A 27207-nucleotide genomic window follows, 5' to 3' on the forward strand; every position below is an offset into this window, starting at 1 on the left:
AAATTTAAGATGTAAGTGTGCAGTAATTTAGCTCAATAAACAACATAATAAAGTTTAATGCTATCAAATCGCAAAAATGGTTAAACATTCTTAATGAGATGTAACGAGCACTCCACATCGAGAAACACACTAAGTGGCAACAGGCAGCTGAGAACGTGAGCACCGTGGAGATAAACCACTTACTCTTTGCAGATGAGAACTGTGTTGCTGCGGCACAGATAGCCTGTGTATTTGGCACCTGCTAGGTAGGCCATTAGTTTGAGGTCATCTCTGTCACTATCAACGAATCCTGTCACAGAGATTATCTACAGAAAGACAGACATGGATATAACTGAAGGTAGATAGCATTTACAAAGTGATCCTGTTGAAAACAATTTTCTCTTACTAACTTTTTTACATTACTATGAAACATGGAGCATCTTAGCTATGGCACACAGGCACTGTAGGATACGTAACATGGCTTATAGGATATGTAAACTACAATCACAGGCTGGTTTGTTTATACATAAAATTACAGGTTTCTGGCACTGATTCTTCCCAAGTCAGAACTATTTTCATTCCGCTGGTCAACTTTTTGCTATTTACAAAGTCTTACTACGAAAAAGCTCCCATTTAGTTTTCTTCCCATACATCTTTCACCTCTTTCTTCTTCTGCTGTTTATATTCTTGCAAATTTTTAAACTTACTTCCCCTACTCTCCTTTTAAAAATTCCTAAATGCTCTGCTCTAACCTGCCATGAAGCTGAATAAACTGCACCAGCTGATCACAGGTAGCAAAAGGTAATTCTTTATCTTCATTTCTTACCCTCAGTCTCACAAAGTTTTCATTTTTGCCGTTCCTTCCTTTTATTTAAAAAGGGACAACTGTGATTTTGTTGTTAATAATAAACTATGTTAACCACTGGGTTCACATGCACATTGTTATAGTCTATTTTCACCAGACCTGTTTCTTTTTATGTATTTAAGAAAAGGCTAGTACTAAGGCTGTCATCTTTCATGGCTGCACTCAGGACAAAGATCCAGTGCCAAGACATATTTTGGCATCTTGTTTTATGTTGCTGTGTATTTCAATCAAGACATACCTCATTCAACTTCAAGTTTATTTTTTGACCCCACAAATTTCCACTTCCCCAGTACTCCTCATTACAGGCCGAAACACAGAGACTACTGGAACTGCGACCTCCTTCTTTCTCACTAACAGAACAAGCTTCCTTCTCCAGTATTTCATAGAACCATTTAGGTTGGAAAAGACCTTTAAGACCATCTGGTCACACCTTTGGTAGGTATTGACTGAGAAAAATAAAAAACACTCAAAAAAAATCAAAATTCTGTGTTAGCGTAAAGGTAGCGTAAAATATTAGATATGCTGTTAAGTCAAAAAAATAAAAGGCTTGGATTCCTGTCGTCTTGTTATGGATAACTCATGTCATCTTTGCACCTTGGTTTCTCTAAGAGAATAATAATCAAACACAGGTTTTAATATTTAGCTCTCAGAATTCAGCAAGACTTGCAAAGCACTCTGAATCACCTGATAGCATGCCCCATATCAACATGGGACTTTAAGATTAAGAGAAGCTTTTCATCAGTTGACAAAAAAAAAACATGCATTTTGCTTTGGGTAAGTACTTTCCAGCTATGTTTTAATATTGCTCATGTAATGAAACAAGCATTCTTTAGAAGTAAGCTTTTTCCTCTTACATGTTGAGAGCATGGCTTTCCTCCTGGTGGAAATGCCACTGGGAAGTGAAGGGCTCGATGAGGTGGTACCATTTTCTTCTTCTTCAAGATTGAGTTCAGCCAATGTGCCGTTATGCATCTCTTCCTTTCTCTTAAAGCCTATGAAGACATGCACAAACAGCTTTTAAAAACTGAAACACATCTTTATGTTAGACTTTTTCTAAAACACAAAGCTTCTATTGTAATGACTGTTTGTTTCTCCTCAACTTTTTCACGATCCTGTTTCTCACAGCATCTTCCTTAGGGTTCTCTGGAATAAATCTACTACATGCATTACGAAAGTCTGTTGTACTATAAACTACAAATGATTTTAAAAAAGCATACAGTGAGAAAAAATATTTTATAATCAAAACACGGATTATTATACTGAAAACCCCTTACCTTTACAGTAAGGAAATGAAAACATGCATAAATACATTACTAGTTTGCTTACCTGAGCATACATGTTACTGACTTGGCTTTCACAGAGAAGATGTGTGCATCTGCTTGTAAGTGTAGGGTCCACTGTCCCACCATGTGCTTGAATGATCTGGTAAGAGAACCAAATTAAAGCTTCTAATATATATAGCAATTATAAAATTACCCTAAGAAACAAACAATCTGAAATCAACGTCTATTGTTTAGGAGACTGTACCATTTCACTGAAGAGTTTCCCCCCCCCCCAAAAAAAAAAGGTTTGTCATGTAGCTTAAGAATTTTTGGGGAAAAAAATGAAGAAAACAAAATTAAATATGCACCTTTTCATTGAACTACAAAAAGTGGAACTTTTTAAGATGCAAGAAAAAAAAAGAAATAAAGATATATAAATAAAAATAACCTCGTTTTTTATTTTTGCAGTATAACTATTAAACAATTTCTCATAAACCATTCAATTCTATCTCAGCAATAAACACAAGTGCTGTTAAAAATGTCAACAGCTTACTTGATTATGCAAAATTGTTGGGAAAATTCAACTATAAAATCCATCAGAAGTTTCTGAAGAACATCAAAGTCCTCTCATTTAGGAAAGGATACAATCAGATTTTTCTGAAAAATAGAAGTTGGCAAAAAAATAGAAACGCTCTATTCCTCCATCTTATTCACTCAGGTGGATACCTCACAGCCTACTAAATGCCAGAATTCTATGCAAAAAACAGTCTTTTAATGCAATTAAGTTAAAGATAGAAAGCAATGCTATATTACATTTGCTGTACTACAGTTGCCTGATCGAAAGCATAAATAGTTGGGAAACATTTAATGTTATAGCTTTTTTAGTTAATGTTCTGGCTGAAGACCGAATTCAACCTGGCTGCACGTCTGAAGCATTTACTACTTTTTCTAGTCAGCCTCAGTTGAATAATGTTTTTTTTCCTAGTCACAACACAAACATTAAATAAAATGATACCTAAAGAAAAGCAAACAGTGCCAAAATACTTCCAATTGTTCCTTTTAGGATTTAGTTACTGTGAGAGTAAGGTTATCATTGTTTTTTGGAAATACAGCAGAATCTTACCCGTTTCCAGGTCGCTAACAGCTGTTTATCAGACATCTGTTCTGGGTAATCAGCAATTGCAAAGACACAGCCCAGCAGGAAATATTCTTCTGGAACTGGAATAGTTTGGCACATAAAGGAACAGAAAATTAAAAACTTAAAGCTCTGAAGGGTTCATTTCAAAACATATTCACTACACTCATCTTTCCCATTACCAAGTTATAAACTACATTTAATTTTGAAGCTATCTTTTTCTTGGAGAAAACAGGATCCAAAATCTCAAAGCTGACAGCGATGTCTAAAGGCACAGTTTGGCCCACTATTTGTGGGGAAACTGGGGTCTTTTTTTTGTTTTGCTGGAGGAAGAGCTGGGTAAAGGGGTAGGAGAAAGAGACACCAAAGGAAAACACAGGACACATGCATAGATCATCAGGAAGAGTCAAAACAGTCAAAAAGCTTTCAGTTCTACTAGAATGAGCAGAATTCAAAGTCAGCTATGACAATCTCTATCTGATGCTGAACCCTCCTCATTAATTTAGTATTTCCAAAACTTAACCTATCTTTCCAGTTGTTATCCCCTTTTTAAGCCTCCCCTTTCCCTTCTTTCAAAGGAAAAAACCTATGCCATGCAGACACTAATGTTGTTCCCACAGCATAATTTATATGCTAGTGGGATAAAGTATACATTTGAACAGAAAAAGTTTTCAGTGCTCTCATGCTTTTCAGATTTCTGGACATCCTTATTTATAGCTTACACCTGTTAGCATAAAAATAGTAAAACAGGTCCTGAGCTATACATGGAGTTTTTAAGTCTTACAATGCCATACTGTAAATACAACACCATTTTTTGACATTCTAGCCCAAATCCTGTCATGTCATTAGAGGTTTTCTCCAGGATCAGAGGCAGTATTACTAACTTTCTACTGCAGGATCATGCCCAAAAAGCGGCTGCTGTTGCAGTTGTGTCTGTTGCTGCTGGTGGTGTTGCTGCTGCTGGGTCACGACCTGATGCTGTAGTGCTTGAGGTGTCTGAGTTAAGTGCTGTGCTGCCTGGTTCTGCATTTGCTGCTGCTGATGCTGTTGGTGTAACCTCTGTAGGTGCTGCTGCTGTAATTGCTGCTGCTGAATCTGCTGCTGCTGATGCTGCAGCTGCTGTTGCTGGAGGTTCTGTTGCTGGAGGTGCTGCAACTGTTGCTGCTGGAGCTGCTGCTGCTGCAGCTGATGAAGCTGCTGTTGCAAAGCATGCTGCTGTTGGAACTGGAGCTGCTGCTGAGGACGGTGGAGCTGCTGCTGGGCGTGCAACTGCTGCTGCGGAAACTGAAGCTGCTGCTGTGCGAATTGGTGCTGCTGATGAACCTGCTGCTGCTGTTGTGGAAACTGGTGAGTCTGTTGCTGCTGGAAAGGCTGCTGGGAGATCTGGGGCTGTTGCTGCTGCTGCTGTTGTAGCTGCATAAGTTGTTGAGGTTGAAGATGTAAAAGAGGATGGTGCTGTTGCTGCTGTGCTTGATGTGTCTGCTGTAACAAATGTGTCTCTGGTGTTAGTTTCACTTGGCTAAACAGCACCGCGTTTGGATGTCCCTGTTGGCTATGATTTACTTGTTGTTCTAAGCTTTTTGTAGGTGCTGAAAGTGATTGTAAGATCTAGAAAACAAAGATTAGTTTTGTAACCTTTTTGTTGTCATTCAGTTTTTAAAATATTTAAAGAACTACTGGGAAAATCTCTCTCTCAAAAGAAAAGAACCTTATGCTTAAACACATGCTAAGATCAATGCAAACCCTCAAGTGCTAATAACTTTCTCAAAGTGAAAAGACAGGACTTGCACACAGAAAAGCGGAGCTACACACGACTCTTAATTAAATGCAATACACATTTTACAAAATTTAAGACTGAAACCCATCCCTGTATTCTTGGTAATATGTTCAAATAGCATCAGGACTGTTAACGCTGCATCAGTAATTGTATCGATCAACTCAATCAACTGCAATACTCATTTTACATCCCTGCTGGCACACTAACTTCAAAGTTTAGTTCCACAGTCTTGTTTTCTTTCACTTAAATATTGCTAATAATGCCTCCATTAGTTAGTACTGTTTGAAACACGGAAGCTGAATTCAAGTTTTCATTCTCTTGACCCAATCCAGGGATATTCAGCCCTATTTTAAAAACTGAATCCCAAAATACAGCTCAGCGCTAAGTTTTTGAGAATAATAGATTTTGTTTATGCTAAGTGCTGAAGTAACCTGGAATTTCATTTCAATTTTTGCTGTCTAATTCACAGAGTGGACACTAAGACCCAAAGCTAACTAACTGTATCCTCTCCACATCAGATGTCCATCAGCTCTTCATCGGAGGTGACTCAAGTTCTTACAATGCACTTCCAAACATCTCAGGTTGCATGTATGCAACTCTGATGTTGTTGGTATAGCGTATATTACAACCACGATTACCAACCCATCACCCATCTCTGATCTCAACTATAAACAGAGTATAAACATTCAATAACTAAAAATTAACAGACAAAGAATGTCTCTGTGGCTCAGTATTAGGAGAGATGATGTTGCTCAGTATTAGGAGAGACTACTTGTTGTTGTGAGTCCCAAAAGTCAAAATTACAGAAGCTGCAGGACAGATACTTCAAAACAAAGGGATAAAACTTTCAGAAGTATCCTAGGGCTATATTCACACAGTAACTCTCAGCGGCAAACGCCTTATTACTGCAGACCTTGCCATTCACTAGAGATCTCTGGTTCAACTTTCAAAGACTGCACTAAGACACGGAACCCACCAGATCCGGTACCCAAGCAGGATCCAAAATGCAGCTTAACCCAGCCAGGGGGAAGTTACAAGAAATACTGTGGCAGTGGTATTTCTCCCTCTAGGAGGCAGATCCACAACTGTGAGAGGCAAAGCCTTTCTCCAAATGCTGGAGCTAGCGCTGCAACTTATACAGTAGCCAGATAGGGTACTTGAAAGCAGTCCTTGTACACCATGGTCAGTCCCTACTCTAAGAGATGTCTGGAGAACCAAGCCTAACCAAAGCACCACACCATCAACTGCCTTGTATCTCTAAATACTTATGCAAAAATACTTCCATACGAGGCTACTAAAGAGTATTTTACAGTACAACGACTGCGTTGTGGGTGATGTGATGTCTAGGCATGAAAGCACTGGCCAACCAACCAGGGTTTTGGCCATTCTGCTCATTCCTTACCCAAAAGTTTCAGTCTTTCAACAGTTCAAGGCACTGAGAAGAGGAACCTGAGACTCAGTTTCAAAAGGAAGCCGGCATTTCCTTTTGATATAGGAAACAAAGAACCAACAAATCCAACTGACTCTACTTTTTGCGTTTCTTTAGAGTACTTGCTGTAAGCTTGTACTCAGGCACCTTTGAAGGTTTTACCTTCAGATGAACATCCAAATAAATGCCCCAGCGTAATTATCTAAGTAAAAGTTGTGTCTAACATTTACCAGCACCTACTTCTCTCACATTCCCTTCCCGTAAACCTCTTAGGATTTTAATGCTGCACATAATGTTGGTGTGTGCTCGCTCGACTTTTAGTCTCTGCTAAAAATAAATTCAATACAAAAGCTACAATTATTTCAACTATGACTGGCATAAAAAGCTGTAAGTTAGGACTTGTGCATCACAACCCTGACTATGCTGTACCACAACTTAATGATGCCCAGCAGAACAGAACAGAACAGGACAGAACTGACCCTACTGGGAGCACAATCCATTTTACAGTTCGGTGTGTTTATACCACTAATAATTCCTTGCACTGAGTAAAAACCTTGAAGGCTACGAAATCAGGTTCTCTAAACTAGCTAAATTACTTTAAATTAATATTTTTTTCCCCTTCTTATAAGGGAATCAATACTGAAATACCATGAAACTCTAAGCCAAGCTACAGTGAAACATTGCTTTACTCTTAACGTTTTTTCCACACACATTCTTACTTCTATGAACCTGCTAGGAAAGAAGTTACTTATTATTAGGAGGTTACCAATTTGGCTACATCTTCTAAGTAATGTACAGAACTTTTACTCCTTTGCACATTCAGAGGACAGTAAAAGGAAACTTAAATTCTCGGACACATTAGCTCCTAATAAAAAGTCCAGTATCTTATAAATGAAAAATCCAACACTTACATGTGCTACATTTGACGGTCTATTAATCTGCTGAATATCAGCACTATTAGTAATATTCCTTAACGTCCGCACTGCCGGGCTCCACGCAGCCATCATTTCTTGTCGATCAGAACTTTGGGCACCTTGGACCGAAGCCATCAAATTGCCTCTCATATCCGGAGGCAAGATATTCCCTGGCACTGGCGGGACATTGGCACATAAATTAATTAACCCGGAGTCTTTCCCTTGAGGCAACCTACGCTTTGCTGTGGATGCCTGGGGAACTTCAGCTGGCGTCCAATTTAAATTCCTCTCTTGCTTTTCCGGAGAAGAATCTGAAGAATCATCAAACATCAGTTCCCCTTTTGCCTTATCAGCAGTAGTAGATTTTGGCGAGAAAACTTGATCACCCAAAGGTGACCCTTCTCGGGAAGATGCTGGGCTTGATAATTTTTCATCAGTACTGGCTTCATTTTGAGAATCTTGCTCTTCATTTTCTGCTTCTTCCTCCTCTTCCTCCTCCTCCTCTTCTTCCTCCTCGTATATAATTAAGCGAGGATGATAAGGAGTCTCTTCTTTTCGAGACTTATCAGCTACAGAATCCAGTACCCAGTCTGGTGTCACAATTTTAATGACGTCATGTTTACAAGCACATTCGTATTTCTCCTACGAAAAAAGATGAAAACAATCAATTTAAAGACAAAAACAAAGAACAAACAAAAAACGTGGCACCCTAGCTTTTGGAGGGGCTCAACTAGAGCATGGACAAGCAGATCGCAAGAGATTGTTGTTCAATGACAACCTGCTCTCTTCCAGAACCAACAGGACAGACCACGCTACTGGCGCCACAGGTTCAAACTGATTTAAACAAGAAGATCCACATTTACCATATGATGGACTCAGAAGGCACTAACGCAGAAGACAAAGTCTTCACTTGCAAAACACCATTACTCAAATTCTTCTAAAACTTAAGGATTCAAAAAGATACTTGGTCCTGAGAAAGTTGTCAGAACACCAGCAGGAATGTCACTGTAAGTACTCAGACGCAGCTGCTCTCAAGGTGGACATAAAGGTGAGCCTCGATACATTCGAGCTTGCTCCACTGAAGTATAAAGCATCATGAAAAAGCATTCAGGGAAAATGAGAATTTCACAATAAAGCAAAGGTGAATATTTAAGAGCTGATCGCTGAAAGAATGAATTTCAGCAGGAATATACATCAGAAAACAGTAGGGTACTTCCCATACACCTGCCCAGAAGTTGCAAACCCTAATGCTGCCCTCAACTTGGAAGTTACATTTCTGTACTCATACTAGCTAAATCCATTTTACTAAGAGGTTACTAAGAGGTTATGATATTGACAAGGTAGAAAATGTTATCCCTCCCATCCTCCTTACCATTTCACCGTTTGATGATGTACAGAAATAGGGGAACTTCTCTACTTCCTTTCCTAACTGAGCAGAAGTACACACAGGTTGAGCGTTCCATTTATTCAAATGTGTTCTTTGATACAAACTCCTCACAAATATTAAAATAGTGAAAAAACTTTCAGCATAAGATTTGAAACTAATTTCAGGATCTAATATTTGAGAGCGATTGAGCTGGGATTTTCTTTGTATGTCAGACAATATAAATTAAAAACCAGAGCATTCAGAGGAAATTAATTTCATTTAATGATTCTCTGGAGTTATTTCCTACAATGAAACTGTCATTCATACACAATAAAGAGATTACAGACGAAACCAAGTTTATTTGCAGATATGAATTTTCATTCTTTTTTTGTGGCGAGAATTATTAAGAATCTTGTTTTATCATCTTGTGTTTAGTCAAAGCAATCATTTAAGTTTTCACTAGTGTCAAAACTCTTCTCATTACAAACTGCTGCAGGTTCCTTTGTAGTATTATGTCGGAACAACAGGCACAGATGTATTTTAAGTAATCATCCTATAAATCTGTCCCCGTTCAATGATTATGGAAATTAAACAAGATACTTATTTCGTTCTAAAGATATGAAATGCTACTGTGTTTTCTTCCATTCAAGTGGCAAACTTCAGAAAGTATCCTTTGTTCTTAAAAGCTTATACATTTAAGAAGCGTTGCCTTAAATCATACCATCGCCTATTAAAACTGCATCTTACTTAGCAAAGCTCTTCAATCAAGCATTACATTTTGTTGTGGCAGAGACAACAACTAGGATGGTGTTCAATACATACTTTTAGCTTCCAAAGAAGAAAAATCTTGTCTTTAAGCAAAAATAAATAAATAAAAAGTTCTTATTTAAACTTTTAAATGAAACAAGGAAGAAAAAGCAAGCATTTCCCATGCCTGCACTGTCCAAGCAACCTTCTCTTCTCCCAGTAATTTTCTCTTCTTCAGCACATTTCTATTTTTTAGAGTAAATCTATTCTAAAGCACTTTCCTACGTATTCCACACGCGAGTTTAATGACATCCCACTAGCCATATGTTTTTCTCCATCTTAATATTAGATGGTTTACATTAGCTTAGAAATACTAAAAGGGTTGTTGGTGAAACAGTAACACATTAAATTTGTATGAAATAATATTGGAAACTTGACAAAGTTTTACATATTAATCTAAGGAGGTATTATATAGATCTTAGAGCTACTCAGTCAAATAATTGAAAATGCTCTCGTGTTATTAAAGGACAAAAGAAGAAAACAAAACTGAAAACTCGCTCCATCCACTGCATTAACCAGAAAAATCCAAGCAAATTTTTGTTAAGCGAGCTTCAATTTAAGTATTTTTAGTAAAACCAGACTAAATCAATTGCAAATGTATTTCTTCTTCATGAAGATGACTACCTGAACACACCAGGAAGTTTCAGTAGTATTATAACCAATCACTACAGTACAGAAGCCTGTTCTTATGGGCTCGGTGCTGCCTTCAGCCAGCTACCTAAGCTTTCTGATTCAGTTTCTCTATTTGTAGAAAGTCAGCAACATTTGATTTCCTAAAAGGGAGTGTTTTGAAGCAAGACTACTTTATCAATCAGAACTTGTGCAGGAATGCTGTGCACTGTTTATCCTACCATCTCTCTTTAAGAGGAAAGAGTTGAGGGACTTGAGAGTTATCTTTAATTCCTTTCCCCATGTAACATCTAAGGCATTTTACTCGATTTTTCAATTCTGTAGCTTTCATTTTTCTTCCTGGATTCTAGCTACAGATAAACAAACCACAATCATTCATGATTATGATATGTCAAATTAGTTTAGCACAAACAGAATAAAGAATACACTTTATTCAACCAGACATACAGATAACAACATGAAATTGGACATATTTTGAATTAATGAGGCTTAAAGCCATGCAAAAAATAAATACCAACTGATTAACTGCAACGCGTAATTGTGGTGAATTTAACTGTTCAAGTCTAACAAACAAGCTTAAGGATCTTAACTTCACGGAGAAGGAACATTTTGGATTATTCAAAAGCAAACGGTGGCTACACCAGGAAGAATTGTACACATAATAAACTCTTACCCCCTTCGGCTCAGGCACAATCAAATGAGTACACTTCTTATTTAGGCTCAGCTGGCAATTCCCTCCATAAAAAGTAATCAAAGCCCACAGCGTGCTTCGGTCTTCAGATGAAACCTAAGAGGAAGGTAAATAGGTCTCTTACATCTGTGAACAAACTGCCTCCACTCAAAGAATTTTAGTACAATTCCTGACATAGCACTTTCAAATCTGGCTAACACATTACCCATCACTTCCAAGTACCAAATTAATGTGAAAGTTACAAGGAAAAAAGGGTGACAAAGACAACAAAAAGACATTAAGCAATCATTTTAACCTGTACAGAGAAGCAAATGTCCTTCACTTCTGTAAGACTCAACACTAGGACATCACCTTTCACAAGAAGTAGAAGTTAGTGATCAAGCAAACAAGATTTATTCGTTACCTTAGGCAACCTGTTTAGATTCATTCAACAGAATTTTAACAAGCAGACCAAATTAATAGCCTATGTAAACACATCAAGTGCTTATTTCTAACAACTCGTGTTCAGCCCCGCCAAGAAAGCCATGTGTGTTTAAGCCATTAACGTTCAGATTTAATGACTGCATTACAGAATAATTTGTTAAGAGGTCTAAAGCACACGTACACACCACTAGCACCTAGGTCCTGATCCTGTCCATCCGCGCACACAAAATCATCAGACTACCCACAGATCTACAGAGCTGTGAACGAACACAAGCCAGTGAAGCCATTTCCACTAATTTTACTCACTGACAACCCTGTTAAGGTTTCAGCGTGTAAGCAGGTACAGCACGTTCACTTAATATTGTTAAGGAGCAAAGATTTCATACTCCACTGTGCTCTTCATTTTAGAATCACCATGCTGCTGCTGATAAATAAATTCAAGATATATTGCTGATTCAAATTTCAGTTCAGTTTCAAATGCTTGAGTCTTCATTTTCAGTGAAAAACTATTTTCCAGTGAACAGCTGTTTTAGGTGATAACTCACCTAACACACAAGGAAAAAAGTCACATTACAACAGAAAAACTGATCCCTGTCCTCAGAAAAACAAAGCATCACGCAGTTTGTACGCTGAGGTAGACTGAAACATGGTTCACTTCTTACCTGAGAGAGACAGGCAGTGACTCCAAAAAAGACCTGACATGATTCCGGAGAGAAGCCATTTACACTGAAAAGCAGGTGTCAAGGATGCAAAATAAGCTAAACAGAAGTTTCCTGGGGGATACTGGAAGAAAATTAACTACTGTGCATAGTACCCCTCTGGTATTATCAAGTATTTTTAAAAGCATGTGTATTATTTACAATTCAAGTTGTACATACCAGAAAAGAATATATAAAGTGGGTCAGGACACCTGAGCCATTATGACCAATTTTGGTTAACATTACAAACTCTTCTCTTCCTAGAACATCTTCACCTATCCCAGGATGCTTACCACAGGAAGTAGGCTGGGGAGGTTTAGGTGGGATATTAGGAAAAATTTCTTCACTGAAAGGGTTGTGAAGTATTGTAACAGGCTGCCTAGGGAAGTGGTTGAGTCATCATCCCTGGAGGGCATCAAAAAACGTGTAGATGTAGAGCTTAGGGACATGATTTAATGGTGGACTTGGCAGTACTAGGTTAAAGGTTGGACCAGATGATCTTAGAGGTCTTTTCTAACCTGAATTCTCTGATTCTAAGTAAAGCTTACAGGAGTCAATCCATTAGCAAGAGCTTCCTTCCATTATCAGTCAGTGCTTATCTTCCATACCTAGAAGTACAGGAGAATCCAGGGAAGAAAGTTTTGTTACAGTCAGCAACAGACAAAACAGAATGAACATGGCGCACAAGAAAAATTTACCATTGTTTTCTGGAATTAAAGTTGAACACCTGTGAAGTTTTAGAGAGATTATCCAAGAACAGCAGCAGGCAGGTCACTCACTATAAGAAAGTACCAAATATAGCCCCATCTAATTTTTCTCCTACCAAGGTATAACACTGGAAAGAAAGTTGGCCAGGCAGGGAAAAAAAAAAAAAAATCTAGGAGCTACTGTGAATCGCAAACTGAAAAAAAAACATCACACTGGGATGTAAAAACAGAAACACAGCCTAAAAGTAATGTGCAGTTTTCCACCATACTTTCAACACTCAACAAGATCTCTGACAGCAATGCATATTTGTTTTCAGATGCTTGAAAGAGGTGTATAAATGAAGCAGTATGTGAAAAGAGCAATGAGGTATTTTTTTTCTACAGACCTAGTAAACATGACTTGAGAGGAAACTGAAAGAACCAGAATCCATGGGCTCAAGTAGTTAACACAACATCTTCAAGTCCATAAAAGACTGCCGAAAAGAGAATTCTCTGTTTGGTGTCTCAAATAAAGCGAAACAGGGTTAGACAGCAGCATGGTATTGAGGTTGAACTCTAGCAATACAACAGTGAGGCACTGTAAGATGAATGGGGAAGAATAAGAAATAAGTTTCCATTATGGGAGACTGATGAAATAGAAGAGTGGTCTGACAGCAGTGACATGATAGACGGACCAGCTGACTTCTGTGACCTTTTTGCCTCTTCTACACTTTCACATGGCTTTGTGTTTAAGACACACACATAATTCCTTGGAAAAAAATGACTACAGAAACAGTTGTGCATCGTGTTATTGTGCAGCTGCATACTGAGACTTTAGTCAAACAAAATTACCCTCCCCCTATGCTGTTGACATGAGCACCAGCAATAGTTAAACTTTGAGATCCACACAGAAAGCTGACAACAAAGCCCAGAACACATTAAAATTTCAGAACAGATTACTGCCATTATCCACAGTGCTTCAAGTCCAAAGAATGCCTTGAAACTCACTGCATGTCTTAGTATTTCATCTCAGGCAGTTTCAGCACTGCATCTTTCAGCAGCGCACGGTTGCCCACCCCTTGCCTTAGCACCTGCTGCTAGCACTTAGAGCAGCAACAACTCAGTACCTAACTTGTAAGAGGTCCATTAAAAGCAGGAATTAAATAGGCCACCTTAGAACAGTCAGAAGCAGCAAAACAGTGTTCCGAGTGGATCTGGAAAACAAAACAGAGCGAATGCAACAAAGCTCACTTCTTTTTTCCTCGGTAACAGACAGAAATGCTCTGATCGCCTCTCTCCTTTCATTTGTACAAGACCAGGGAAGAATAAACCTGCCTCACTTGTGCTTTTGCTGCCCTCTTTATGGTATTATAACTGAAGTTTTCACACACAAGACTGCGATTTCTTCTCCTCCAGTAAGTCTGCTTCCGGATTCGTTTTTCTGTTACTTCCCTTCAACAGCAGTTTAGTCAGATTCTGCTGACAGCACCTCGCAGTGAACAGAGCACTCTGCTTTCTCAAGTCCCCCCTGGTGAAAATAACTTTTACAGTGGAATGTTAAAACGTATTTATAAGGAACAGACAAAATTATTGGGCTTTTATCCTGTATTAACTTTTTCTACACAGACAAATGCCAAGGAAGTTAAGTACTGAAACTGGTATGCAAAGTCTTTGCTCTTGCTGCATCCATGTATTTAATTGACTAAAGACATTTCTAGGACTTGCTTCTTCAGTAAATTCAGTATTTTGAGTATTACTCCAAATAAAAACATAAACAGAAGACTAAAGTGCAGAATCTCAAAGCCCTGCCAAAACAGAGCCCAAAAGCAATCAACCAGAAAAAAGCTAACAGAAATAACTACTCCATTTTTTTCATTATTGCAGTACCTAAAACCCTAATGAAAGGCCGGATGCCACTGCGCTAGAAGCCATAAAGAGACTGAAACAGAACAATGTTAAGACTTAACAACCCATTTTAGTGAGCGCTATAAGGCTCTGAATATAATCCCAAACCACCAGGTTCTAAGGACATGAAGGGCCAGAAATAAAGGCAAATGTCCAAGCACACATTTATTGCCAACAGGTGTACAAAGCCCTCTGCTTCCACGCATCCCAAGAATATGATACGACTGAGATGTGGGCTTTTCCTTTGGCCATCCGTATATAACCACAATAAAACTTCCTAAGCAATAGCCATTCGGGGCTGCATTCCCACATTTACTGCTACAATTTGGTTATGGACTGCATCGCTCAGTAGTTTTTGTCTGTTCCTTTCTCTTCTGAGTATGTAATAACATCAGCACTTTTAAAAACATCCTTTTACAGACACCCGGTTTCAAATGGAAGACTTATTTCCTAATAGTGCAACTTCTCTATAGGAGAAAAGAACACCAACAACACAACACTAGATTACACAAGTATGAGAAAGTAGCCAATTCCAAGTTTGTTTGTTTGTTTTCTTCCAAAACAGCCCTAAGGAACAGGGAGGACAGGGCTTACATTGACATAAACAACTGTACGCTCCCATCCTGATAAGGATGGGCTGATAAACACGTTTTTTATTTCTAAATGCAAAACACTAAAAATCACCAGGCTATATCACATCACAACAATCCCTTTATTTCAAATGTAGCAGTTCTGCTGTTCGGGGTTTTGACATGTAACGTTTGGTGCATCTCTTCCATTTGGAAGCCAAGTCATTTACGAAAAACTTTCTTCTCCTTAGGTCAGATGATTGTCCATGACTATGGCAAGTGTTTCAAGCTAACTGGTGAAACCTATTTGACATGTTGATTGTTACAATTAAAACCCCAGTAAAGACCTCAATACATTTTTTTTCTTCTGATTGATTCAATGCTTTCCTTTCCTACAGCTCACTCTCTGAGGTGAATTCTCTTGGGGATGTAGACAATATACAGAGTATCTCCAAAACAGACCAGACACAGTGAGATGCAAAGGCATATGTCTTGAAATACTAAGCATAAAACTTCAATCATAAATGACTGAGACAAATTAAGACCTGAATTCCCAACATGAACACCTGGATTTTTGGTTACACCACCTCGTTTTCCATTATGGACGCCACCACCCACTATCCTTCCAAAATGAGTTCTCCTGTCTGAGAGCATTCCTCCCTAGGCTTGGCACTGTTCAGTGCAATCATCTGCTGGTATCTGTACTGGAACGTACTGCTCTGCTCTGCTCCAGCTTCTCCATATACATAATCTTTATCATGAATGGTCTGAGGTAAAAACTGCATGAGTTTCTTTCTCCAACAACAGCCACTGTCATCCTGCCTGTGATCCAAAGAAAAACTGAGGGAAACAAAGATAAAACAGTAAAATGGTAAAATGGACTACACCATCCATATGCAAGAAACATAAATCTAGCCAAAATGAACAAGGGTCTGCCAAAGGCAAGGACAGACTACTCCAATAACAGGAATACTCCCCCTATTTGTTAACAAAGTGTTATTTACAATACAGAGTATGGATATGAGTTATTGTGTGCTTCTTCTCTCCTTCATTTTGTTTCTCAAAAAGAACTAATGTTTGCCCCCTTACTGCATTCCAGCATTTTTCCCGGATCCTCACAGTTAATTATCAGCTTCCAGCTAAAATGGTTGAGTCCATTTGATAACAATTTTCTTGCAAGTGCTTATTAAGCAGCCATAATAGCCCAAGGGAGAGGAAAAGTAAAGTAAAACAAAGAAGTTCCAAGCATGTTATGATCCTAGAAGGCAACACACATCCTATCATTTTAAAAATGTAAGATGCACATACATGTACATACATGCGTCTTTAATGACTGGATGCTACCTATTTTAACACATTTCCTACAAAATTTCATCAAATTTGAACTTAAAGGATACGGCAGAAGAGCTCCACAACGAACAGACAAGGTCACCCAGGAAGGCTGAAAAATAAAAACCATAAGATGTTAAAAAACTCTGTCTGCGCGAATGAAATGTGAGTTAATGTCTAAGTTTGTACTACATCTAGTTTGAATATACATCTCTCGGCTTTAAAGTCTAAGTGCTTTACAGACAGTTTACTAACGCCTTTACAAAAGAACTGTTCTGATTGATTTGTCAAAGTTAAAAAAGACTTCTCAAAGATCGTGTAGTAATATGGGAACATTTTTCTTGTCCTTCTATTATTCCTTGAACGCTATTTACAGTATTTATTCACCTGCTCTCCTTTTTAAGCTCTCCCTGCTCTTAAAAAAAAAAAAAAACAAAAAAAACATCCCCTACCTTACACTCATGACCAAGGAGTGAGGAACCATAACCTTACACAGGAAGGGGTCTCATACAGCTTAGAAGTGAGAAGGGGGAAGGAGCGATATCACATTCAATACGACATGATTTTTCCTCCAAAAAACAAATATATACATATAAACATATATACACACACGTGCATTTATTGTCGTAACCATGTTTATGGTGCCCCAGTCTCTGCTATTCTCTCTCCCTTAGAAAAAGAAGGTATTAGAAAATAATTTAATATTCAACTTTGCAAAAAAAAAAAAAAAAAAGTGAGGTTTTTCTCCCTCATATTTTTCTCTTCCTTATTCTCCATCCCTTTTCTCTCTGTAGCAAGCTACCTTTGCCTCTGACTCCCACTCCCTCGATACTAAGTCTAATCTTCTTGGTTATAGATCACGCTGTGATGTTTTCAGGTCCAACTAAGTGACATCACTGAAAGACCTGCTGTCTTTTTTTGGCAAACTAAAGAAAATTTAGTTAGAAGTACTCCAAAAGAAAATTAAATTGTTTAAGCAAAAGGCATTTGACAGCAGAAGGCACTGCTAGGACACTGATGCACTCCCTTCCCACAAGAGTGGCTGCAGTCTTCTTGTTTATAAGACTGAAACTGTACCACAAAACACTTTATAAGGGGAAGATATTAAAAATAGGAGCCAAGCTTAAAATTAATCAGCACACCCACTATAACCATAAGGTCTCTAGCTAAGCACCCTTTATTTTTTGGAATCTGTTAATTCATACTTCTACACTGCCAGACGAACTCTCATGCTACAAGCCATCAGAATTCACTACTGTCACCTGCAACCATATGGACAAAATAATCCAAAACCACGTACTGGCAGAGAAATAATAATGATTTTTTTAATCGCTCACAACTTGCAGAACAAGCAGCTCACATTTTCAAATATGAAGCTTGTAAACTTTCACTGGAAAAACAAAATACCAATGATTTCAGTGTGAAAAAAAAAGAAAAAAGCCAAAAGACAAAAAAAATAAAACAAAGAGGGAAAAAAGTTATTTTTCTAAGAGTTTCTATTGTTTAAAATTAACACCATACACATATGCAGAATCCAGTAAACGACTCTGCACCTTACCAATTATGTGTTAAAAAATGAGAGAAAAAAAAAACAATTATTTTACAAAGTTGTGGGGCTTTGGTTTTTTTTTTTTTTTTTTTTGCATTGCCAGAAACTTATAGGAACTTTCCCATCAGAAACAGCACTGAAGTCAAGCTGAACAGGCCACGATCCCACAGAAGACTGAAGGAGGAATTGCCAGGCAGGAGAAAGCATCAGGGAATGGAGACATACAGACTCAACAGTAAAACGAACAAAATATGGAGAAATAACAGAGTAATGAGAGAGAGAAAGGAGAGGACAGAATTGTAACAGACATTTATAACTCAGCATAAAAGTTCATGAAACAAGAAAAAAAATGTTAAAGATACATTTCCTTTGGACATTATCTAAAGAGGAATACTTTGTGTTACAATGAAGTATCTGTGTCAGTACTTAACGGATGTGCTGGCTGAGCCGCTCACCTTTACCACCGGGAGATCGAAAACTTCACGAGACTCTCCAACTTCTGGATTGTCCCCGTCTTCCGAAATAATATGAGAAGCAAGTGCATTGTAAGAAACCTCCTTTGCTTTCCCAGCCTTCAGAAGCTGAATAACCTAAACCCGAAAGAGAACAGGGAGAAGCAAACGATTATCACCACCTTCATTTGATAAAAACAGTAAAGAGAGAAGACACGTTAGTGGTCTAGAGGAACGAGTACAGGCTTCTTGTTCTGTACAAGCAGACAGCACTCTTTGTGGTTGGCAAAGCATCCCTTTTAAACCTTGATTTTCAACAGTTTGCAACTCTGCCACATTTTAATGACTGAAGCTGAAGTTTTACTTTCCAAAGTAATTCAGGCTGGCATAGAAATCTGGAGTATTCAACATTTTTCCAAAATACATATTCCTTCAAAATCTATTCTTCCTCAGGCAGACTAAGAAATCCTGCATTTGATTTTCCAGTTGTTAGCTTCAGAAGCCTTTGAATGAACGTTGAGCAAAGTACAGAAAGGCAAAGTAACTGAGTCAGTAGCTATGGAAGCAACAGGTGAAAAAAAAAAGCAAAACGGCAAACACACATTGAAAAATGGATATTAGAAGGATTTGCAAGAAAAAAAAAAAAAAAAAAACTAACCACTGTCCTGAGAAGGGGCAACTTCTAACAAAGGGCTGCTGCATTGGGAAAAGAATTGATGGAGGATTAAGAGTATTTCAGTAGCAGAAAATGCAAAACCTCTTACAACTTACAAAGCACATCTTATTCCCGTTTTTGAAAGGCCAATACAGAAAATGTTGATTTAAATGTTATCATTCTCTCAACTCAGTTGTAGAGATCTGTGCGATGAATCCAGCCCTGTCCATACCAAACGGGACTCACTTGTATGGGAATAAAGGTAGCACAGAAGGGGGGGGGTGGAAGGGGAGAAAAATGTTCAAAATAAAAGTCTAGAGTTCAAATACTGAAAATGCCAGTTAAGATTATTCTTTCCTTTTATTATTCAGAAATTAGTAGCTTTAATACTGGTAAAACTTTACTACTGGTGCTGCAATTCTGATAGGAAACAAATCAAAATAAAGTGCTTGAAAATAGTAGAAATTGAACAACATCCCCAAGGAATGGGACACAAGCTGGTTGTCCTGCACAGCTCTCCCCAAGTCCCCTTTGCCTGTCTATTTATGGGAAGGCCAAAAAGAGAACGGAATGAAAGCTCAGCATCCCAACCTGACAGCATGAGGAAGAAGTTGCAACTAATGAAGCAGAAACGGGATTTTTTTTTAGTATCAAAACAATGCTGCAAAGAGCTGCTGCAAAGAGTTGCTCGTGCAAGAAGTTCTGCTAGCATCAGGCTGTAAGTCTAAACACCGTAACTGTGATGGATGATAGAGCCCCATGATTAAAGTGGTTCAGAAAAGTCTTTTAGTAACGTGGCTTATGTCAGCTTCAAAACTCTTCCCAGAGCACGTGGCTTCTTCAGCTGAAGTAGTGACAGAACTGTAAAGCTGTACTGAAAGATCTTCCCCTGTGTAAGTGCTTGCATACCGACAGCTGTAACCAGTCAATAAAATGCTGACAAGCCCCGATATGGTCCCACACCTCAGATGCCAGCTTAAACCCATGAAGCCCATCTCCATTTTTTGGGCATATAAATTCCCTCTTCCTCATCTCCCACTAAACCTTGAGTTAGAAGAAACAGGAAGAGTTTGAATCTTTGAAGTAAGGCTAAGGGCATAAAATAATAATAATAAAATGAGATAACCAGAAGCCAAATATCCTGCTCAAAGTCCTTATACTACAAGGTGTTGTTTTCTCTCTTTCTTTAATATCGATTTTAACCAGCACGACCAAAGCTCAATGGTTTGGGTTTACATCTTTTAGGAAAGCAGGAAAAGCATTTTTAAAAAGAAAGAGTAATAGCTGACATCTAGTTATCACCTCCTGTCAGGTGAGAACAGCCAAGTGCACATCCCAGAGGAATGGACTCAGACGAGCGCCAGCAGCCCAGCTCTCCCTCATTTGCCAAAGAACATCCAGGCACGACTCCAGACTTTTGTTTCCCTTCTAGTTCACGCTGCATATGTTCTAACAGGTAGTGAGTATGCTGATATTCACCTGAATATATTATGGTTTGGGTTTTTTCTTTCTTACTCTTGGATTTGTTTTGATTAGAGTGCTCGCTTGTGCTGGGCCTGTTTCAGTGTTTGTTAGGATAGCTGGTCTTTGGAGAAAACATTTAGAAACAAGCTGCTCAAAGCGTGCTCATCCCCAAAAGATGAAGGAGGAAATCTCTTTTCAAACCCAACCTACCATCCATTGGTATAAAAAAAAGTAAAAACTTCAAATATACATAGTTTTTACAAAAACTATCAAGACTACAGTCAACCTGGAACCCAGAAAAGCCATCCACAAATGGATGAGAATTTCGTGTGCTTGATCAGAGCAAATTGGAGCCTCGTGACAATGACATTAAGTGCTATGAAGAATGAAACTTCACATGCGAAAACTTGCTTAAAGAAAAGCTTGGTTACTCGCTCTGTGGCAATGCTGCTGACCGTCTCGCTGTGTCAACACAAACCTAACGAGGTGCCTTTTGGGACGCTATTTATGTAAAAACTGATATACCAGAGCCCCAATGCTATTTGCAGTCATCTTTCTATACATAATAACGTTGCTGCTATAGCTTTAGATACAGGTGTTGTTACTCACATTTCCAAATATTTCAAGTCTAAGGACTTAGGGTTGTTTTTTTTTCCTGTTTAAGTACAGCTCGGGGCTGTTTTTAACGTATAACCCCGTTGTTTTGGGGACAAAAAACAACTCAACAGGCCAGTGACAGGACAGGAGCTGAAGGACCCCGGTGCCCAACACCGACTGGAGCACAGCACCCAGGGCAGAAACCACTTTTAATTTCTCTGTGGAACCCCTTCGCACTCCGCCGCGGTCCAAAAGCACCACCAACACTTACACGAGCGGACAAAACACAAAAACTTTTATTTATTTCCCACACAACCCAACGCGACGGGCGCTCCCTACAAAGGCCGAGGGGAGCCGTTCTCCCCCTCAGGCGCGGACCCGCACCACAGACGGGGGGGGGGGGGGGGAGGGGGGGAAGGCGGGAGGGGCGCTGACGGGAGGCGGCCGTGCGGGCGGTGTGGTGCGCCCCGGGGGGCGACGCGCCGCCGTTCCCCCGCCGCCCCGGCCCCGTCTCCCGCAGGAAGTCCCTCTGCCCGCCCCTCCTCCGCTCGCAGGGCTGCTACGGGGCCTGCGCCGCCGGCCCAAGGCTCCCATGGCGGTGGCGGGATGGCGGAGGGAACGGCCGTTAACGGACGCCCCCCCCCCCCCGCAACGATCCCTGAGGGGAGGCAGGAACGCGCTCCCCCCCCACACACACACACGTCCCTCTCCCCCCCCCCCCTTCCCTCCCCTCGGGGTGCGGCGCGCGAGCCTCGAGCCCGCGCGAGGGGGGCTGGAAGGTTCCATTATGCCCCCCCCCCCCAAAAGGGGGGGGTTACAGCAAACCGGTGCTGGAGCGGGGAAGGGGGAGCCGGTACCTTCGGGTCGATGTCCCCCACGGTGAAGAACTTGACGTCTTTGAACATATCCTCCGGGACTTTCAGCTCGTCCTCGTCCGCCGACATGGTGCCGGCCGTCGGAGCCGCCGCCGCGACCCCCCCCCGCGCGCCGTCCCCGTGAGGAGCCCTGCGGGGCCCGGGTCTCCCTCACGGCGCGTCCCCTCCCCCCGCCGCCGAACCGCGCGAGCAAGGCGCGCGCTGCGGGACGCACCATCCCCCGCCGGGACGTAGGGGGGACGAGGGGGGGAGGGGAGAGCCGGTTCGTCAGGGCGGCTCCCCCCTCCCGAGCCGCGACCCCTTCTGCAGCAGGGCGCCGTCCGCTGCCGTTCCGCCGCCGCTACCTCCGCTCCTCCTCCCGTCTCCGAACCGTCCCGGGTTGCGGTATCCGGCCCGGGCTGTCCCCCCCCCCACGTTACGGAACGCGATGGACTCGCCCGCAACGACAGAGGCGGGCAGCGGGGATACCCGGACCCGCCCATCAGCGAGCAGGCGACGGGGGGGGGTGGGGGGGAAGGGAGCGCGCCGCCATCTAGCCACGCCCCCGCGGGCGCCGAGGCCACGCCCCTCCGCCTAGGCTCACCCCCCCCGCGGGAGGGCCGTTACGGACCCCTCAGCGGGGCTGAGGGGAGAGAGAGGCGGCCTTGGGATGCTGATGGAGCAGTTCACTTCCTGACGGGATTCGGTGCAAATCCAGTCTCCACAATATGTATTCTAGCATCCAACTCATTAATAAAGATTCTTAATATTACCTAAACGGGACTTTTTCCCTCCAAAGCCTTCTCAGAGAACCTATGTTGATACTAAACCATTCGAACCCAGAGCGGGGTGTGTGTTAACTAATATTAACTGGTCAGAAAATTGAAATCACCGCCCTTTATAGTCATCAGAGCACTTTCAGAGCCTCTCATCTGGCATATTTTACACATCCGTGCATTAATGTGCATAATCTGTGCATTAACGTGCATAAATCTCACTTCCCCCACCCCTCATGTGCTTTCCAAAGAAGTTTTGGACACCTCGTACTACAGAATCAAAGAATGGCTTGGGTTGGAGGGGACCTCAAAGATCGTCTAGTTCCTATAGACAATATTTCCCTCCCATACCAAAGAGCAATGCTGTGAGATGGCATCCAAAGGCTTGCTGAAATAAAAGCACTGGACATCTATTGTTGGGGTCCTATCTACAATGCCTTTCCCAGGAGAAAATTAGATGTATTTAACCTGATTTATTCTTGAAACATACCTGGTAGAAACTAATAATCTCTTTGCAAATAATTTGTTATTTATCCAGTATTTTTCTAAGAGTTGAAGTGAAATTTATACTGTACAAGTTCCTGGCTTCCTTTTTATCCTTTTTCAATGAATTAATTTTATTTGCCTTTCTTCTGTTTTCTTGGATCTTCACATGACATCTACCCCTTTCTACTCCAGCTAAGTAAGAAACACCCAACCTATCAAAATTTGCTCTGACCATTTCTTTTCCTGTTTCAGAAAGAGATCTTATTCTTTGGTTGTAGGTTTTACTTTATTATCTTGCTGGTTACCATTTACTTTTTTAGTGAAAACTGAGGTAAAAAGCCATTAAACTTCTATATGATACACCTTTTTCATAGTACAGGAAAAAGTAGAAATAACCATCTGCTCTGAAATCTCAGCCTATCCCCTTCATCCAGTAATTCATATTCTCATCTCACTATCTATCTTTCCTAGTAACCGACTCTTGTTTAGGCGAATTTTCTTCTGCCCCAAGTATTTTCTGGACTGTCTTTGAAAAACATTTCCCTGAGTGTGGAAGAACACAGTGACCTAATAATTATAATCGTGTTGTTTGGAACAGCTCGTCCTTAAACGTGTGATGCACAGGTGTAGGTTGCCAAGCGTATACGCAAGATAAAGAGGAAGACAAATGTGGAAATAACCAAGCTTTTGGGACAATGTTTGTGGAACTGTTGCACAGCTGATGAAACTTTGCGGCTTGGCTCATGCCCACGACCTTTGCACTTGGACAGGTTGGCCAAAGGGCAAAAGAAGAAGATGATGGAGGATGAAGTAGTGACCCTTGTGGGGCTGGAGCAGCCCCCAATTCAAATGGTGCACATGCGCTTTTGTAGATATGCTTATACAACACCTAGGAGGAGCCTGGCAGCCCTTAGGACACGTGTTGGCCCCGTGTGTCAGAATAGCTGCCAGGTAGGAGGGGATAAAATTGGGACTCTCCAGAAGGAGATGCAGGCGTGTTACTGAGGCCAACATTGCTTCAACAGGGATGCCCGTTCAAGCAGTGGGCCTGCCAACTCCTTGCCCTACGAAGCCAATGGTTGGGGAATGCACCGCACTCATCTGTACCTCTGTCATCGCACTGGGGTCGGTATGTATGTAAATAGCTCACAATAAAGCTTGCTTATCACATATATATATATGTATATATATATACACACCTATAGCTTGTCTGATCTTTGTTGAGCTGAAACAACCAGCTTCAGCCCCCAGAATCCAACTGAAACACCTAAGTTTTGCTTTCCTTTACATAAGGACACCATCCAGCACCCCACAAGTCCATCCCTTGCTTTCTTTGTTATGTAGTTACCTCTCTTTCTAACTCCCTTTTTGATTCATTTTAACTTATTCCCACTAACTAAGAACTACTTTGACCTTCATTCATCTAGAGGGCAATATTTTTTTCCTTTCATTTTCCTTCCTTTTCATTTACACCACTGCTTCTGGAATTTTCTTTCCTTTTGAATTTCAGCGCTTCTGTAATCATCTCCATCTTCCAGCACTGGTAATTCTCACCTCTTTTCTTTCATAAATATGAGTCTTTCAGGTTTCTGTTTCACATTTTTCTCTGAATTCTTTTCTCTTCATGATGTCGTTCATTACTTGACTTCATCTTCTTTCCTAGTGTGATTGCTAAATTGCCCCTTCTCACACGAGTACTTTCTTTACATCTAATCTCATATGCCATTGCATATTCCCATTCCACAGAAAGAAAACCACAGTGATTTCTCCTCTTGATTTCTCTCCTCGGCCTACTTTCTTTGTTACTATAATGAGTTCCCCTGGTCTTCCTATCCTTTGGGTTCACCATATCCACATTATATTTAGTTCTTCATACAACTCAAAGATTGCAAATATTTCAATTATTTCAAATCAGGCACTGTGCTTATACTGACAAAGAAGCATAATGCAAACAACCAGTACTTTGAACATGATTTTTTAATAACAATGCTGTTTCCCAAACCTTCAGCTCAAGCTGTGCCATAGATTGGGCCACTTTGGATCTTCTCTTTGTTCAGCTAATCAAATCAGAAGAATATGAGAGAAGTGTGGTATTTCGAATCCTATCAATTTGAAAATTCTCTACAACATACCAGATATTAGTGATAACAAGGTCAGCATACTGCGTTAAAACACTGAAATTCATTGAGGAAGCAGCTTTCTGGAAAAAGTTATCCATTAATCTAGGTATATAGTAATATCCTTAACCAGAATTATTCTTTTTGAAAAATTATAACAAAAACAAGTTAAGAGAAAAGAAAAAAGAAAAGGAAAAGAAAAGAAAGGAAAAGAAAGGAAAAGAAAAGAAAAAAAGAAAAAAAAAGGAAAAGAAAAGAAAAGAAAAGAAAAGAAAAGAAAAGAAAAGAAAAGAAAAGAAAAGAAAAGAAAAGAAGAAAAACGAGAAGAGAAGAGAAGAGAAGAGAAGAGAAGAGAAGAGAAAGAGAAGAGAAGAGAAGAAGAAAAAAGAAAAGAAAAGAAAAGAAAAGAAAAGAAAAGAAAAGAAAAGAAAAGAAAAGAAAAGAAAAGAAAAGAAAAGAAAAGAAAAGAAAAGAAAAGAAAAGAAAAGAAAAAAGAAAAGAAAAGGAAAGAAGAAAAAAGAAGAGAGGAGAGGAGAGGAGAGGAGAGGAGAGGAGAGGAGAGGAGAGGAGAGGAGAGGAGAGGAGAGGAGAGGAGGAGAGGAGAGGAGATAGGAGAGGAGAAGAGAAGAGAAAAGAAGAGAGAGAAGGGGAGAGAAGAGGAGAAGAGAAGAGAAGGGAAGAGAAGGGAAGAGAAGAGAAGAGAAGAGAAAAGAGAAGAGAAGAGAAGAGAAGAGAAGAGAAGAGAAGAGAAGAGAGAGAAGAGAAGAGAAGGGAAAAAAAAAGAGAGAGAGAATGAAGTTTAATTCCTTCTATAGGAATAAAGGTTGAGAATTGGTTAAAACGGCTTTACCAAAATTAATCTGTTTTATAAATTCAATCCTAGAAAGCAAAGATAAAGTTGAAGCCCTGACCTTGGATGAGGGAGATGAACATTCAGGTCTCTCCTAGTCTTCCTGAACAGCATAAAAGGAATTTCTCTTCTTCTTCCCTCTTCTCCTACTTCACAGGTAGATAAGGACACTGCATGCCTACGTTCTCTGTATGTTCTGTATGGTAGCAGTCTAGACACCTAGAAGTGTCCTACTTCCCCCTGTACTCTGCTCTGGTGAGGCTGTACCTCGAGTGCTGTGTTCAGCTTGTGGCCCCTCAGTACAAGAAGGACATCGCGGCCCTGGAGCATGTCCAGAGAAGGGCTACGAAGCTGGTGAAGGGCCTGGAGCACAAGTCCTGTGAGGAGCAGCTAAGGGAGCTGGGGGTGTTTGGTCTGGAGGAGGCTCAGGGGAGGCCTCATTGCTCTCTACAGCTACCTGAAAGGAAGGTGTGGGGAGCTGGGGGTCAGCCTCTTCTCGCAGGTAACTAGTGATAGGACTAGAGGGAATGGCCTCAAGTTGCGCCAGGGGAGGTTCAGGTTGGAAATGAGGAGACATTTCTTCTCAGAAAGAGCAGTCAGGCATTGGGACGGGTTGCCCAAGGAGGTGGTGGAGTCACCATCCATGGGGGTGTTCAAGGTAAGGTTGGACGTGGTGCTTAGGGACAGGGTTTAGTGGTGACATTGGTGGTAGGGGGATGGTAATTCTTCCCTTTAATTATCATCTAAAAATTGTACAGTCATAGAGTCACAGAATGGTTTGGGTTGGCAAAGGACCACCCAGTGCCACCCCCTGCCATGGGCAGGGACCCCTCCCAGCAGCCCAGGCTGCCCCCAGCCCAATCGAGCCTGGCCTTGGGCACTGCCAGGGATGGGGCAGCCACAGCTCCTCTGGGCAGCCTGGGCCGGGGCCTCACCGCCCTC

General features: G+C 40.6%; 1 protein-coding gene across 2 annotated transcripts in view; it reads right to left on the reverse strand.

Moving 5' to 3' along the window:
• PAXIP1 (PAX interacting protein 1) overlaps positions 1-22561 on the reverse strand; it is a 36313-nt gene extending 13752 nt beyond the window's left edge. Inside the window, exons 1-11 of one of the 2 annotated variants that reach the window (XM_040548351.1) lie at positions 22272-22561; positions 18470-18604; positions 16534-16577; positions 11941-12004; positions 10838-10951; positions 7359-8003; positions 4126-4849; positions 3230-3324; positions 2171-2266; positions 1699-1836; positions 184-305 (exon numbers count right to left, since the gene is read on the reverse strand). In XM_040548351.1, coding sequence (XP_040404285.1) covers positions 184-305; positions 1699-1836; positions 2171-2266; positions 3230-3324; positions 4126-4849; positions 7359-8003; positions 10838-10951; positions 11941-12004; positions 16534-16577; positions 18470-18604; positions 22272-22274 — 2180 coding nt within the window. In that variant the 5' untranslated portion in view covers positions 22275-22561. Of the gene's footprint in view, positions 1-183; positions 306-1698; positions 1837-2170; positions 2267-3229; positions 3325-4125; positions 4850-7358; positions 8004-10837; positions 10952-11940; positions 12005-16533; positions 16578-18469; positions 18605-22039; positions 22234-22271 lie in introns of those variants that run through there. The other variant, XM_040548350.1, reaches the window with a different exon arrangement.
• Positions 22562-27207: the final 4646 nt, after the last annotated feature.

Source organism: Cygnus olor, chromosome 2, assembly GCF_009769625.2.
Source record: "Cygnus olor isolate bCygOlo1 chromosome 2, bCygOlo1.pri.v2, whole genome shotgun sequence".
Lineage (NCBI taxonomy): Eukaryota > Metazoa > Chordata > Aves > Anseriformes > Anatidae > Cygnus > Cygnus olor.